The sequence below is a fragment of the Euprymna scolopes genome, chromosome 2 (genome assembly GCF_053919585.1).
Source record: "Euprymna scolopes isolate OS-2025 chromosome 2, ASM5391958v1, whole genome shotgun sequence".
NCBI classification, from domain to species: domain Eukaryota; kingdom Metazoa; phylum Mollusca; class Cephalopoda; order Sepiida; family Sepiolidae; genus Euprymna; species Euprymna scolopes.
Window position 1 is genome coordinate 24487970 of NC_136483.1, and position 16181 is coordinate 24504150.

Sequence of the window (16181 nt, forward strand, 5' to 3'; positions counted from 1 at the left end):
TTTTGTTTTTTTTCACTTTATTTTCCTACTTTTACTCATGACTCCGGGTTTGATCCTTCCTATTACCTACCATAACATTTTTTAAACCCCCCCCCCGTCCCGGAAACAAACACTCGGGCAACGCCGGGTACCCCCGCTAGTCTAAAATAAATGAATATTCAATGAATCAATCTGTTGCTAAAATCCCTGTAAAAAAAAAAAAAAAAGAAATGGTTGCATCATTCTATCGCTCTAGAAAATACCAGATTTCATGCAATCGTCTACCTAGATAAGTCAGATAAACCCAGAAATGAAGCATTATTGCTAAATCTGGGAAGGCGCCACTGAGCACTATTTCCTGCCTTGACAATCCAAAATCAATTTTGAAATCTAGTGGGAGGATAACCCCCCCCCCTTTTGTTTTTATCTTACAACCTCTTTCTCACATTGCTGATCTCTATTCCATCATTATTTCCATGGAAGAGGCTTGACAGATCTGCTCTCTGGTTCCTCCTAATAAGACATTCATAGAAGAATTCATACCACAACAGAAAAAAAACTTGTTTCTCCCTCCATGTTTGTAGCATCAGACAAGATTTCTATTGAGAGAGCTTTTTTGCAAGAGATGCCCATCTATGAAACATTACCACAGAACTGCTTCCTTGTAGATTACAACATTTTCAAATTGGGTTTGTGTTACTGCACACAGATTCAAAAATAATTGTCAAAAAACAAATGTTATCAAAGGCAAGATAAGTTACTTTTCTACCTAACTGGATATGCTTTTAGTGTTTTTAGTCAATGTAACATTTATTCAGCTCAAAAAACAGTGTTTACCGATGTATAGGAAAAGTTTAAATGGCGGCCGACTCTTTGACATGGTAAGTTTGGGAAAAGGAGTTAAAAATAAAAAAATATATAAAAAAATACTGTTAAAAATCCACCAAATATGTCCGCCTATGTCACGGTAACATATTGAGTGAGTTTTTAACCGTATTTTATCTATTTTTTTTATTTTATTTATAACTCCTTTTCCCAAACTTACCGAGTTAAAGAGAGTCGGGCGCTATTTTAAATTTTCCAATACATCGGTAAACATTGTATGTTTTTTTCGAGCTGAATAAACATGTTACATTATATAAAAACACTAAAAACATCCAGTTAGGTAGAAAAGTAACTCATCTTGCCTTTGATAACATTTATTTGTTATATATTTGTTTCTTGGCAGCTTTTTCGCGTCTATGTGTACAGTAATACAAACCCTTCAAATTCAATGTTAACAAATACCATCCCCATAAGTAATTACACAGTTCATTCCAATATTTTCAATCCTCTCATAGTATTCTTCACCTTTCAATTGACAATCATTGCAGCTCATTAACTACTATCCTAGAGTGGCTTTTGGCTTTAATTGGCGATTCATTAGTATATAATAAAAATGAATTTCTATTAAAAAAAGATATTCTAACAACCCTATACCCTGAATAAACCAAACTTCATGATATATTCTGTCAAGGTTGTTTAATGCATATTTATTTAACTTTTACTCCGATGTTGTAGGAAATAATGATAGGAAACTTCTTTAGACTGCTAAGACTTTCTTTCTTTCTTTCTCTCTCACACTCACACACACACTTCTAATGTGAAAGATTTCACTTTGGAGGGGTTTTTTTTCGGAGGGGGGGGGGTCAACCTAAATAGTTTCAATAAAGTTGACACAAATATTGGGTTTCAAAACATTTTCAAAATCAACACGTGGCAAATTATCGTGTCACTTTCGTACTGCTAACCATAGCAATTATTTTCAACATTTACATATTAATACTTATCCTTAGAAAATATCCTGTGTGTCTGTGTTTCTCATCTCTAAGGTGACTTTATTATTCAGCAATTAAAATTATTGAAATCAAAAATGCAATAACATCAAGTACTCAAACATTTTTTTAAAATTCTATTTAAAACAGAATATTTATTTACGGACTGTTATCCTCATCTTCATAGTTGTTTTTTTACCATGTTTCGGTCAACCATTCCTCTGGTCTTCGTAACCGCGATGGGATAGGAATACTGTAATTACTGGGGAAGACTGCATTTCTATCCTGTCGCACTTAACCACCTGAAAAAGGCCAGCGGAATAGTTGGCCGAAACGTGGTGAAACGACAACAACTCTGAAGATGAGGATAACAGTCCGCAAATAAATTACTTATCTCAAAGGATTCCAATAAAAAAATATATACATTTTATAAAATTAAGTCCATCAGAATGCATTTCCGTTTTTCAGGAACAAATCAGTCATTTTAATCTTGTTTATAGTTGGAAAAGTAGGGTTAAATTACTTCGTAATCCTTCAAAACTTGGAAGTATTTAAATTGCCAAATAGTAATTTAAACTATAGAAAAAGGGAAAAGTCTATTTCTAATATTTAAAACAACTTTATTTGTTAACATGTAAATGAAAGCTACCAAAAGTCTTTGAATGAAGATAGCTGCTAGTCTGGAATCCAGTAGATAAAGGATTTACTTTTGTCACCTCTGTAACTTACTTCCTTTGTTCTTTGGTTGTCAAATTCCATAAGCAATATTTCTGACAAAGGGGGAAAAAAAAAATCACGGCTTTTGGAATAACATTTATCATTGGCTAGTTTTTAACCTTGAAGTAGTATTTTTCTTACCCCCTTACATCAAATGGCTTTATACCTTGTTTGGAGTAATTTCCATAAAAATATGTCTAGAAGTCTGGATGAGGGGAAAATGATCAGTGTCTAGGTGCTGAATAAATGTTCCTTTAATAGGGACGAAAGAAGTTTTTATGTGAATATTCTTATGAGAATGTCCATACATGCTTGCGTTAAAGGCAATCTGAGTGCGTGTTATAATATTATCAGTCCACATGCGTGTGGTTGAGAGGAAGAAGGTAGTGGGCATCATTTTAATAAACTCCAGGTAAAATACTCAGTTTCTTGACAGACAGACCCTGATTGGATAAACCAAAAACAAAGTTAAATGCTTACACCAATCAAGATTCAGCTTCGAAGTCAAGCGCAGATGCGGAACATTGTTAATGGCAACTGGTTACACTTGCAACCTCTGGTAATAGATTGAGGGCCTACGATAGCTAGCGAATAGGTTAACTGGATAAATATGCAGTTTACACATTTAAGCTTGAGGTATTTTAAAATAAAAAAAATTTTGAAACAAATATTTTAGTAAATATTTGACAATAAAGGAATTTAAAAACGATAGGTCGATGACAACAAATATTGACATTTCTAAACGTTAATGATGATGCAATTATCTGGGGTCAAGAGAGGTTGAAGTTTTATAGAACAAAGAATATAGGATATAGTAACAACCAGAATCGAATAGGGGTCAGTCAAACTTGGGAAGTGGGACACGACGGACGTTTAATCATGTAGTCTACTAGATAATCCGAGAGTCAGTTCTGGGAACTAGAGAGACAGCTCCAATGCAACACCAAGAGAGGCGATTCAGCAGTGCAACTCGACTTGATTCGATATGTATTCAAAAAGCAAAGCTACCTTTGAAATTATAAAAAATATGGTGTTGTTTTGTTGTTTAAAAGAACCGTATTCTGAATGCTTACTGTTGAACTGTGTTCTGTTAATTATATATACACTAGCGGGGGGGGGGGTACCCGACGTTGCCCGGGTATTTGTAGGTGTGTGTTTGGGGGGAGGGGGGTAAATCAGAACAAAAAGGAAACTTAACGATAGCGATTAAAAAAAAAAAAAAGATGAGGGGGGGGCATGTGAGCTTGAACCCGGAGCCTTGAAGCCTATAGACTGAGCCTGAACACCTGCGCTACGACGACAATGTTAATGTAAGAGTGATTAAAGAGAGTCAAGTCAAGGAGGTTTGACAAGTGGCCGCTTAATGAGGTCATCGCGGGAGCGTTACGATGATGGGGCAGGTTTTTGGTGTTTGTTTCACTGTGGGACCGTTTTTTCATTTACTGCGGGCCAGTTTGGGCTTCCAAGATAATAGGAGGGGGGGGGACCAGCTCCCCATTGAAATGGGATTGTCCAAATTGAATAGCAATTGTCTGATATAAGGAAAAACCCGCATTGATCAAAGCTAATTGTTTTTAGACGTTCCCTCGCTGGGAACGATACAACAACACTTAATCAAATCTCCACACTAACGTAATGTACTTGCAATAACCCTTATCCCTGAGTGGATTCCGGGCGTTGATAAGTGGTGATCACTGTGTAAAAAAAAAAAAAAAACCTTTGTATTAGTTTCGCTTTTATTATACGAAAAAGGCAAATCTACACGCGCCGATCGAAAAATGTTGAATATTTAGCTTTTGAAAGTCAGGCAAATGAAATATGCACGCGACCCCCGTTCGTAACTCGTAGATATTATGATTTTGACGTGATATAAAAAGTTTTAAAAATGAGCGATGGCCTCGAGAAGCCACCGAAAAAAATCCTTTTGCCGACATACACAAAAAGCGAACACACATTTTCGCTTATATATATATATATATATATATATATAGACTAGCGAGAGGTACCCGGGTGTTTGGAGGTGTGTGGGAGGGTTAAAAAAAAAGTATGAGGATCGAACCCGAACCGTTGAGGCAAAGTTGTAAGTTAAAGTGTGAAAAAAAAAAAACAACAAAAAACAAACCGTGCGACGTTAACCATTGCCCCACCGTGAGATGCTAACGGAAACACGTTTGAATTTATTTAAATTTCTTGGATTTAGCAGGTGCCCGTTTTAATGAGTTAATGAGGTCGAGTTTGACTGTGAGGAGAGTATTCATTTACTGCTGAACGCCCCCCCCCCAAGATGTTATAGGAAAAAGACTAACCCACATGCGGCGAGCAACAAATATTGAATATTTATCTTCCCGAAATCGAGCAAATTAAATAGACAGGCGAGCTTCGTTGTTAACTGAGATATTACGATTTATATGTGATATAAAAAGTTTTAAAAAGTTGTGAAGCGAGCGACCGACCGCTTCTTCTCTGAAAAAAGCCTTTTGTTGACATACAGAAAAAGCGAACACACATACATACATTTTTGCTTTTATACATATAGATTTTGCAGACTGGAGTTAATAGTCCGTTTGAAAGACCCGTTTCATGCTTATGTTTGTTTAAAGAACTGTACCATCATGTTAACATAAACGTTATCATTGAACTGTTGCTGTATATTTTATACATACATGAATTGACACACACACTGGTAACCTGTATGCATGTTATATACACCCAATGAATATGAAGGAATATTATACATACATGTAAAGAAACAAACATAGAAGAGTTTATAATGTAGACAATTATATACACAAATAATGGCAATGAAGCAGTTTATGCATACATATGACATTGATAGCTATATAACACCGTTATCATTTTTAATAATGCTGTTACAAAACCGGATTCGAAATTCTTAGCAATTTCTCATTTAATTAACAAAATTGAAAGTTTCAGAAGCTTTCTTACATCCAATCATTTTATAAACAGACTAGCATGGTTACCAAACGTTGCCCAGGATTGAATGATGATCAACGAATGTTTCACACTCCCATATTTTTATTGTCATCGAAATCCTTGAAATCTACCATTTTTCAATTAAAATTGATTGATTGCATATTTTAGTTAGGGATCCACCATGATGAACCGGGAGGGAGCTCGCATACCTCTTACTATGGCGTTTCACAATACATTGTAATGTACATTGCACTGTAGAGAATCTACTGTAGATTTTATAAAATTATTTCTTACATATAATGGCTTGAATTAAAGTTTAAAATGCAAAATGTCAAGTATCATATTCCAATTGTGTATTAAACAGAAACATTCATTTCGAATGCACCCGTCATATCAAAAACCTACTGTTGATTGTATATGTTGAGCTTTTCGGCTTGTGTCGTAATAAAACTTCTCAAATGCACTTGTGATGTTAGACTGTAAGGGGTTAACTTCGCCTGTTCCTTCTTTCATCGGATTATTTCGATTATTGATACTTATCAAAGACATTCTGATACAAAACCTAAGAACACTGCCTGGCACAAAGTATCTTCGTGTGAAATTTCATAAAATTATGCCCAAGCCATTTTCGAGTCCATAGGGAACGAACACTCACAGACATACAAAATTAAATATAATGTGAACAGACATCTCGCTGCTCAAGTTCCCTTAGTACCCTGCTAAGCATGATCCCAAATGGCAATATGCCTTGTTAGGAGTGGAAAGGAGTTAAAAAAAATAAAATAAAAATCTCACATGTTGGTTCCAAATGCCATGTTTAATTTAGTGTGTTAAATCTGAAAGCGTAGTGTGTTTACACAATATCATTAAGTGTATGAACCTCCTTGACACAACTCACCAGCCTTGGCAGAAGAGTTCCAAGGAAAACTTTAATGACAATATGAAACCCAACCACTGGATTATGGTACCACTTCCTTGTTATTTCCGGGAGCAGAAAAGGCTATGCAAATAGATAAAAAAAAATAATTCCAGAGTGGAGCCTTTAAGATCGTTGTGGACGTCACCATGACTTCTTTCCTGCAGCCATGCTGGCACCAAATCTATCGTTCTGTTCTTCTTTAGACCATATCAGTGAGGCCAAGAGAGAAAAGCTAACAGCTGGCCAGTTCCAGATTGTCTTATACATTGTCCAAGCATCAGAAATAATGTTATGAGTTATATGCCAGAAATAACTGGCATAATCCTAGGTGTTGCAAGTTGTTTTTGATGGTGAGAGAGAGAATCACAAACCCACTGGTCAACTACCGCGCGACAAGCTCACAAAAGGTAGACAGAGACATTGCTACACTGCAGGAAAAGGGAACGGCTCATCAAGAACTTAAGTAATCCAATTTACCAAATTTCACTAACGGTTACGATATTTTCCTATCGACTACTGTACACTCATTAATCCTCATCCTCGAGTGACCTTCGAGCTTTGGTAAGTGGTGACTCCTTTGTAAAAAAAAAAAAAAAAAAAAAAAAATCTTGCATCAACAGCAGCTCATAGAACAAAACTACATTTTTATGGCAGGGAATCTGAAGCATCAAGATTGCATGGTGTTGGATTTGCAGTAAAGAATTCACCATTGGCCACTCTAGAACCGCCATTGAATGGCACAGGCCAAATCCTGTCTCTTTTGCCTGTCAATCTCCTAAGCATTCACACTTTCACACGCTTCAGCAGAGTCGAAGAACCAGTTTCAAGAGGATCTTGACACCACTATCAAAGACAAAATTCTTTAGAACAAAAAAGAGAAAATTTCAGAAGAAAAAAAAAGCGTTAATCTCCTATGACCGAGAACTAATTGAAAAATTTAATTTCAGTTGAAAGATCCTACATTCAAAAACATTAGATTGTTTTCCTTAAATCCAAGAAAAAACGAAAAAACAATTTTAACAAATCCTTTTTATGTACGAACTGTATCTGAAATTATTTTATGCAAATAATTATTTTGTTGATAAGAAAATGATCTCCGATGTTTTTGTTAATTATTGATCGTTTCAGTTTGAGAGTAAAGCGGTTAATTCCAGATCTAAACTGAAACCCGATACCCCAGCTACGGCCGAGAGAAGCGACATATCAACCCAAAACTAAATCTGTTACAAAGGAAGAACACAACCACAACGCCTGACAACAAGCAGTCAGCCTTATTAAAAGGATTGCCACACGGACTTAGGGTCTTTCGCATTTTGTTCACTCTGAGCATCAGTAGTAGTTTCCAGCAACCAGCTAGTGTGGTTACATTTTGAGGTTCATTACTAGACGAAATTAAACATGTCACCACCGGGACTTAGGGTTGGTGCACATCTTGCCTGTGTGCACGACTGCACGACCTGCCCTCAACGGGATTACATTTATGATCCTATGTCGCAGGATCTATATTACACAATTGTTTGGGTTAGATCCCATTTCAGTCATCTAAATTATTTAGAGTAAAATACACTGCATTTGCATTCACAAACTTTAATTTTTTGGTGCTAATGTAGAGAGTGATCCACGCTATTTTTTTAAAATCGTATTTCCAGGTCTAATTAAAGTTGTTTTTTTTTTTTTTTTATTCAATTGTAAGGTTAAAGTACAGAATAGGTACAAAAACACCCTCTCCTCACCGTGTTAAGAATGGCTTTTTAAATAATAACCTTATCATTTCAGCACGGATCACTCTCTGCATGAGTACCAAATTTTTCTTAAACCATCTTTTCGTAAAAAAAAAAAAAAAAAAAAAACTAACATTAAAATCACTAACTTATAGCAAGTTTCATAGTACACGTGAAACAACCAAATCAAAAGTAGATCATAAAATATAGTCGACATCTTTAAAATTAAGTGCAAGCTCTGCAAGGATGATAACTCAAGCTTATAATTTTCTAATTTAAAAAAAAGCCGTGAACCTGATGAATAAATAAATAAATAAAAAATTGTTTTTTGGTTGCAAATTTTTCCAATGACATAAAAGCTAAAATAACAAAAACATCAGAATGTTTTAAAAAAAAAAAATTTAATGGTTGTTCGTAAAGAATTATGAATTTCATTTATCGCCCTTGAACTTGTTCATAAATTTCAACACGGTGAAACTTGGTATAACAATATTTTTAATGTTATTTGTTTAAAACATGGTTTAAGTAAAACTAAGCTGTTTTAATGAAAAAAAAACAAAAAACAAAAAACAAAAAAACAAAAAACCTATAATCACTATAAATAATTTAAGTGACTGAAATAAGATTAACCCGTGTTTGTTGTGGCACGATTTTATCAATGTCATCTTCGCAAACATTTGTTGGGTTTGGTTTAAGAAAAATGAATATTTCATTGCATATTTATGCATTAAATTCCGTATTTTATAGCATTTATTATCAAATAAAGTTTAAACGTTAAGAATTAATATGGATATTGTCAAAAGTGTTTTTTGTTTTTTTAAAACATGATGACCTTGACTTTGAGTAGGACGAACGTCGAACCGGTCGAAATTTGGCACGGAAATAAAACGGTTTTTGCTATTAATAAGTAAAGAAACGAAATACTTAAAACTTAACATAAATAAATGTAAATATTTTAAATGTAATTTTAAAATCGCGTTTAAAAACATACAATGGAAGTGACGAATATGTGCAGGTTTCAAACAATGAAAACACGAATGCATAGAAAAAAAAATCTTCATTTGAAATCGAAATGTTCACTATATAAATTGGTACTTGTGCAGTTTAATCAAGACATTAAAAAAAAAAATGAAAATATCGAAAAAAGGTTATATTGCACGTATCCGTTATGGAACGAAGTTCTCAGAAAAAAAAATTCACTTAATTTCATCAAGTAGTTTTTTTTTGGGGGGGGGGGATTTTTTTACAGCGAAAAAACAATTTTTTAATGATACCGAGCAAAAGGTTCGATCTTTAGAAAGAAAAGCTAGAATTAAAGAGGGGAAGGGAGTATCGGCGCTTTACATGGAGTTATCTCCCCGTGGCGTGTTCAGCAAATTTCACAACGGCTGACTTCAACGCGTTCTCAAAAGAACGCGTTTTTCCGCTGTAAAAAAAAAAAAAAAAAAACCTACTCAATCAAATTAAATTAAATTTTGGGTTTGTATTACTGTACACAGATTCGAAAAAGTTGTCAAAAAACAAATATATAACAAATAAATGTTATCAAAGGCAAGATAAATTACTTTTCTACCAAACTGGATATATTTTTCGTGTTTTTATTCAATGTAACATGTTTATCCAGTTCGAAAACCATACAGTGTTTACCGATGTAGATGTATTGGAAAATTCAAGATGGCGTCTGACTCCCTCTTTAACACGGTAAGTTTGGGAAAAGGTGTTATAAATAAAAAACTGGATAAAATACTGTTAAAAACTCGCTCAATATATGTTACCATGACATAGGTTGACATATTCGGTGTTTTTTTTTTTTAATAGCATTTTGTCTAGTTTTTATTTATAACACCTTTTCCCAAACTTACCGTGTTAAAGAGGGAGTGAGGAGGCGCCATCTTGAATTTTCCAATACATCGGTAAACACTGTATGGTTTTCGAGCTGAATAAACATGTTACATTGAATAAAAACACGAAAAATATATCCAGTTTTGTAGAAAAGTAATTTATCTTGCCTTTGATAACATTTATTTGTTATATATTTGTTTTTTTGACAACTTCTTCGAATCTATGTGTACAGTAATACAAACCCGAAATTTTTTTTCGGAGATCTTCAGTCCAAAACAGATACGTACAATATAACCTTTTTTTCGATATTTTCATTTTTTTAATGCCTTAACTAAGCTGTACAAGTACCTATAAATTTAGATTCGAAATTGAAGATTTTAGTGTAAACAATAAATTTGATATTTTTACAGTTTACGAACCGTGTTGAAATAACATTCTTTAGAAACCCATTCTTAACATGGAGTAGGTGACGCTTTTTTTTTTTCAACTATTCTGTACTTTCACTTAACAATTGAATAAACAAAATAGGTGCTAGTGCACTTACTGATCCGCACTATTTTTTAAATTGTATTTCCAAGTTGTTTTTTTATGCAATTGTAAGGTTAAAGTATAGAATAGTTATAAAACACCCTCCCCTCCCCATGTTAAGAATGGCTTTTTAAATAATAACGTTATTGGTAATCGTGAAGAAAGAGAGAGCCTGTTTCCTCCGTTTGACTATAGGTGGCGTTAATGTCTGTCCACCCAGTTACGGAAGCACAAAATGTATATAATGGCACCGTTGAAATAAAAATAAATGTTTAATTTTAAACATGTTTTTGTTTGTTTGTTTGTTTTTTGCAAACATATTTAAGTTTGTTTTTGTTTTTTTTTTCAAACATATTTACGTTTGTTTTTTTGTTGTTGTTTTTGCAAACATATTTAAGTTTTATTTTTCCAAACATTTACGTTTTGTTGCTAGTTTATTTTCAAACATTTACGTTTTTTTTTGTTTTTACGTTTTTTTTGTTGTTTTTTTTTTTGCAGGCATAAACTAAATATTTTTGAAATATTTTTCTTTTAGAAAAGTTTGCTTATGCACTTATTGTACCGCGCTATTTTTTTTTATTTTTTTATAGTAGTTTCAAGTAATATTCAGGTTTTACAATATCCCTTTTCAAACATATATATATAAATACTCGCGGAAAAAGTAAAATAAGTCCAGAAAAATTAAGAAAAAAGAGGGGGGGGGGTCAATAAAAAAGATAAAAGAAAAAACGTTGACTTTTTTTATTATAAGAACGTAAAAAATACTCGCGGAAAAACGGTTGTACCCATAAATATGTTTAAAAGAAAAATATAGCAAAAACATTTAATTTATGCTTGCAAAAAAAAAAAAAAATATTAAAATTAAAACAAAAATAACGTAAATGTTTGAAAATAAACCAGCAACAAAACGTAAATGTTTGGAAAATAAAACTTAAATATGTTTGCGAAAACAAAACAAAATAAAACTTAAATATGTTTGCAAAAAAAAAAAAAAAAACAAAAAAACATGTTTAAAATTAAAACATTTATTTTTATTTCAACGGTGCCATTATATACATTTTGTGCTTCCGTAACTGGGTGGACAGACATTAACGCCACCTATAGGCAAACGGAGGAAACAGGCTCTCTCTTTCTTCATGATTACCACGTTATTATTTCAGCACGGATCAATAAGTGCACACCGTAGTTCCACAAAATACCGTAAACAATTTAATTCAACTTGAATTGTGCATTTATTACCGCGCTGAAATAAAGCCATTCTTAACACGGGGAAGAGAAGGGCATTTTTGTAACTATTCTGTACTTTCACCTAACAATTTAATTAAAAAAAAATTATCGTAAAAATTGAACTGGAGAATAAAAAAAAAAAAATAGCACGGTAACATAGATGCATAACGCACCAATATTAAATTGCCCGGTCCGTAAGTTACCACACATTTAAAAGCTGATTAATTGAAAAAACTAACTAAATAGAAATCAAATCAATTTCCGTAATTGAAAAAAACATTTGACAAAATTACTATAACACGTAGGATACGTTTAGACTCATTGTGAGGTAATGGATTTAAAAGAGAGTCGCCAATCTGATAGGCCCTCTGAACTGGCATGCTTCAGCCTCTGTCCCATCGACGAAACGTTGCATCCCTCTGCCTGCTCTATAAGTATTTTAATGGCGAATGCTCTGGCGAACTGCAGACACTTGTGCCCCCACGACGTAGACACCTTCGACAAACCCGACAGGCAGATAAATCCCCTCCCCCCACAAAGTAGAGATCCCTAGATGTAAAAGATCTTTCTACTCCAGTAGTTTCTTCCCCAGAACTGCTAAACTCTGGAATTCCATTCCAGGTCCCTGCTTCCCCAACTGTACTGACATGCAGAAGTTCAAGTGTAACGTGAACCGTAACCGACATCTTGCTGCCCAAATCCCAACATTGTGCCCCAGTAGTTGTTGCCCCTGATAGTAGCCCCCTACAACAAAGTTGCAATTTGCCTCGTTTGGAGTGAAAATGTAATAAAAAATAAATTTTTTTTTTTTTTTTTAAAGTGCTCAATAATAAAGTACTTCTTTATGGAACTCGTGTGTACGTCGTCAAGTTAAAGTTTTACTCATGGCGATCTACTCAGAGCCAATACACGATTTAAAATTATATAATTGAAAAAAAAAAAAAAAAAAGTGTTTGTATAGTTTTAAATTCATTTTTAACGGTATTGTTTATTAAATTGTTAGGTAAAGTACACTACTCATGTTAAGAATGGCAATCCAAATAACATTATTTTAGCTCGTTAAGCAACAGTTTTACTTTATTTCATTTAAACTTTAAAAATTATAGGAAGTAAACAATATACCGCCTCTTCCCAGTGCGTGTAGCGCAAACTGAAGCTGTAAAATGGCGGAAATTCAGGGGTTAATACCATGCAAACGATAAATTTGCGACGGGTTTGATTATCAGATTCGTTGTCAGCGACTTCGATTACCCCTAAAAAATTAGAGTGGTCGGTGTTGTTGTAGAGTAACCGCCGCCGTTTTTAACATGGGAAGGTTGGGGGGGGATGTTAATTCCGAAAGCCATTCTTAACATGGGGTTGTTGGGGGTGTTTATACTACGCTGGGGGCAGGTTGTAAAAAATACCTTTTTCTGCCCATGTTTCAAAATAATCTCGTCAAATTTTGACAAACTTTAAACGGCGATTGGAGTTATCTCCCCTAGCGCCCCCTCCTCGTCTGCGAAATAGGCAAGATAGTGGGGGTGGGGGTATTTATTTGCTCCCACCCACCGAGCAAATTAGGCACAAGGTCGATTTTTAATGCGAGGAGTGAAGGGGAAATGGAGACCAACTCCCCAGGGAGTAGAGGAGCTCAGAGTGATAATTGGTATGAAGGGTTGCCTCTACATTGACCAAGGTCTTATATGTGGGGTTTCCCCCCAACATATGGTCTTTGCTTGTAGTATCTGCCGGAACAGATACTACACTTTGATTTTGGCCCGAGAAAGCCGAGAGCTCATTAAATTTTGATTTTCCTATGTAAAAAAAAAAAAAAAAAAAACTTGATCAAATTAAGTGATTATTGTACGTACTCGGAATAAAGAATTCATATGTATATGAATTCTCCCATACAATATTTTTTTTTTCAGTATTTTCATTGTTTACTGTCTTGATTAAACTAAGCAAGTACCGGAAGTTGTTATAGGACCAAGGTTAAGGACATTTACAAAAATAATATAGACGCATAAGGTTATCTTGAATTTCTCAGCTTTAAAATGACTGCCATTAAAAAAGATGAGTTCAAGTTAGTTTTATTATAATTTGATTCAATTAAATAATCTCAATTTAATGACCAAACAATACCACAATAATTAGGTTATAATATAGTATTGTTTAGTCATTAGATTATTAATTGAACGAATTTTTTTTCTATCAAACTTGAACTAATTTAATTTGGTTAAGATAGCAGCCATCTTAAAGCTGAAAGGTTCAAGATGGCCAAGGTTCCTATGCAGAATACAGACCGTACTATTTTATTTTTTTTAGATAGGATTTTCAAGTTAAATTCAATTTTAACGGCATCTTTCGTTTATCATATTGTTAGCTGAAATTACATAATAGTTACCCCTCCACTTTGCATGTTAAGAATGAGTTTCTAAATAATAACGTTATTTCAGTACAGTCCGTATCTGCATAAGTACCAAAAAGAATTAGTGAAAGTTGGGCATTTATGCAGAGAAGGTACTGTGCAGAAATAACATTTGGAAAACCATTCTTAACATAGGGAGGGGAGGGTGTTTTGTAACTATTAACAGTATGCGCAATCAAAAAAAATTCGTAAACTGATCAAGTACTTTTTAACTAAGAAAATCAAATGGGTTTGTATTACTGTACACATAGATTCGAAAAAGTTGTCAAAAAACAAATATATAACAAATAAATGTTATCAAAGGTAAGAGAAGTTATTTTTCTACCAAAGTGGACATATTTTTCGTGTTTTTATTTAAGGTAACATGTTTATTCAGCTCGAAAAGCTGACAGTGTTTACCGATGTATTGGAAAATTCAAAATGGCGCCCGACTCTCTCTTGGAGAGGGTAAGTTTGGGAAAAGGTATTATAAATAATAAACTAGACAAAATACTGTTAGAAATTCGCTCAATATATGTTACCGTGACATAAGTTGACATATATTCGGTTGTTTTTTAATAGTATTATGTCTAGTTTATTATTTATAACATCTTTTGCCAAACTTACCGTGTTAAAGAGAGAGTCGGGCGCCATTTTGAATTTTCCAATACATCGGTAAACACTGCATGTTTTTCGAGCTGAATAAACATGTTACATTGAATAAAAACACAAAAAATGTATCCAGTTTGGTAGAAAAGTAATTTATCTTGCCTTTGATAACATTTATTTGTTATATATTTGTTTTTTGACAACTTTTTCGAATCTATGTGTACAGTAAGTAATACTTTGCCTTATTTATTTATTTTTAATTAGGTTGAACTCTGAACTTGTGCTGAAATGAGAAATAGTGAGGATTTGGTCATTAAACTTACCCAGCCAAACCACCAAATAAGAATTTTAATCCATTTGGAAGTGATGCCGGCGGCGGGGAAGGTGCTGCCACTTTTTTGGGAGCTTCGGTAGTCGGGGGAACTACCTCGGCCGGTGCTGGAGTGGCAACCACTGCAGGGGCCGGGGTTGCAACCTCGGCCGCTGGCGGAGTGGTCACCACTACCAAAGTTTGACTTTCAGCCGGTTTTGTGGTAACCTCTGACATCTTATCCAACACCGAAGAAACAATGAACGTGTGTGCTTCGTAAATAAAGTGTCCCCCTCCGTCGCGATGGCTGGTAACTAAGAATGTGTCTAGTTCAGCAGTTTGTTCTCTTACTCTTTACAAAAAATGTCCTCGACCTTCTAACATTGGGAATTTTATTTCTCTCTCGCTTGAAAAGGAGTGAAGGTGAAGAAGACGATAACACTAACAGTGCGAAATTCTGCTAGAGTTACACTGCTGCCTCCTCCTACGTCGGTCACCGGAGAGAGTACCACACTTTCCTATTTCGTTTACGGCTCATATTACTTTTTAAATCAATTATTTTATCACAAAATAAATTAATCTAATTTTTTTTTCAGCAACGAGCTACGATAAAAAACGATGTCGGGCCCCTGAAACGGAAAAGAGAACTGGAAAATTACATATTATTTTATTTATTTATATTTATTTATTTTTACTGATATATATTATTTTTTTTTTTCCTTTTAGTACTGGAATCGTTGCTTTTCATTTCACTTTTTGTTATTGTTTTCTAGTGTTATTTTTGTGGTAAATTTTACAGCCTACGCTAAATATATCACCCCCCCACACACACACACACGAGATTCTACTCTTTTTTAGGCAATTACGTGAAACACTCGGGAAAACTTGGCGGAAAGAAGAAAAACATTTAATTCAGAATTTAGAGTGGGGATCAATTTCGCATATACATATAACCTAAATTAATCCCCCCATTTCCGGCAAATTGTAGATTTTTAGGGCAGTTACTCATATTTTATCACTAACCCTAAGTCCAAGTCGCAAGATAATAAAAGCAGATGTAGTCTGATCGTCTAGGTGTATCAGAATTTGGGGGGAATTTTTGACACCCTGACACGAAACTGCGAATAAAATATTAAAAACTCGTAATTTCTCTTTTAAAAGTTGGTTGTTTGTTTTCTTTATGGAATATACT

General features: G+C 34.1%; 1 protein-coding gene across 1 annotated transcript in view; it reads right to left on the reverse strand.

The window, feature by feature from the left end:
• Positions 1 to 15493, reverse strand: part of LOC145289802 (mitochondrial 2-oxoglutarate/malate carrier protein-like) — a 60506-nt gene extending 45013 nt beyond the window's left edge. Inside the window, exon 1 of the mRNA XM_080136438.1 lies at positions 15003 to 15493. Coding sequence (XP_079992564.1) covers positions 15003 to 15226 — 224 coding nt within the window. The 5' untranslated portion in view covers positions 15227 to 15493. The remainder of the gene's footprint in view (positions 1 to 15002) is intronic.
• Positions 15494 to 16181: the final 688 nt, after the last annotated feature.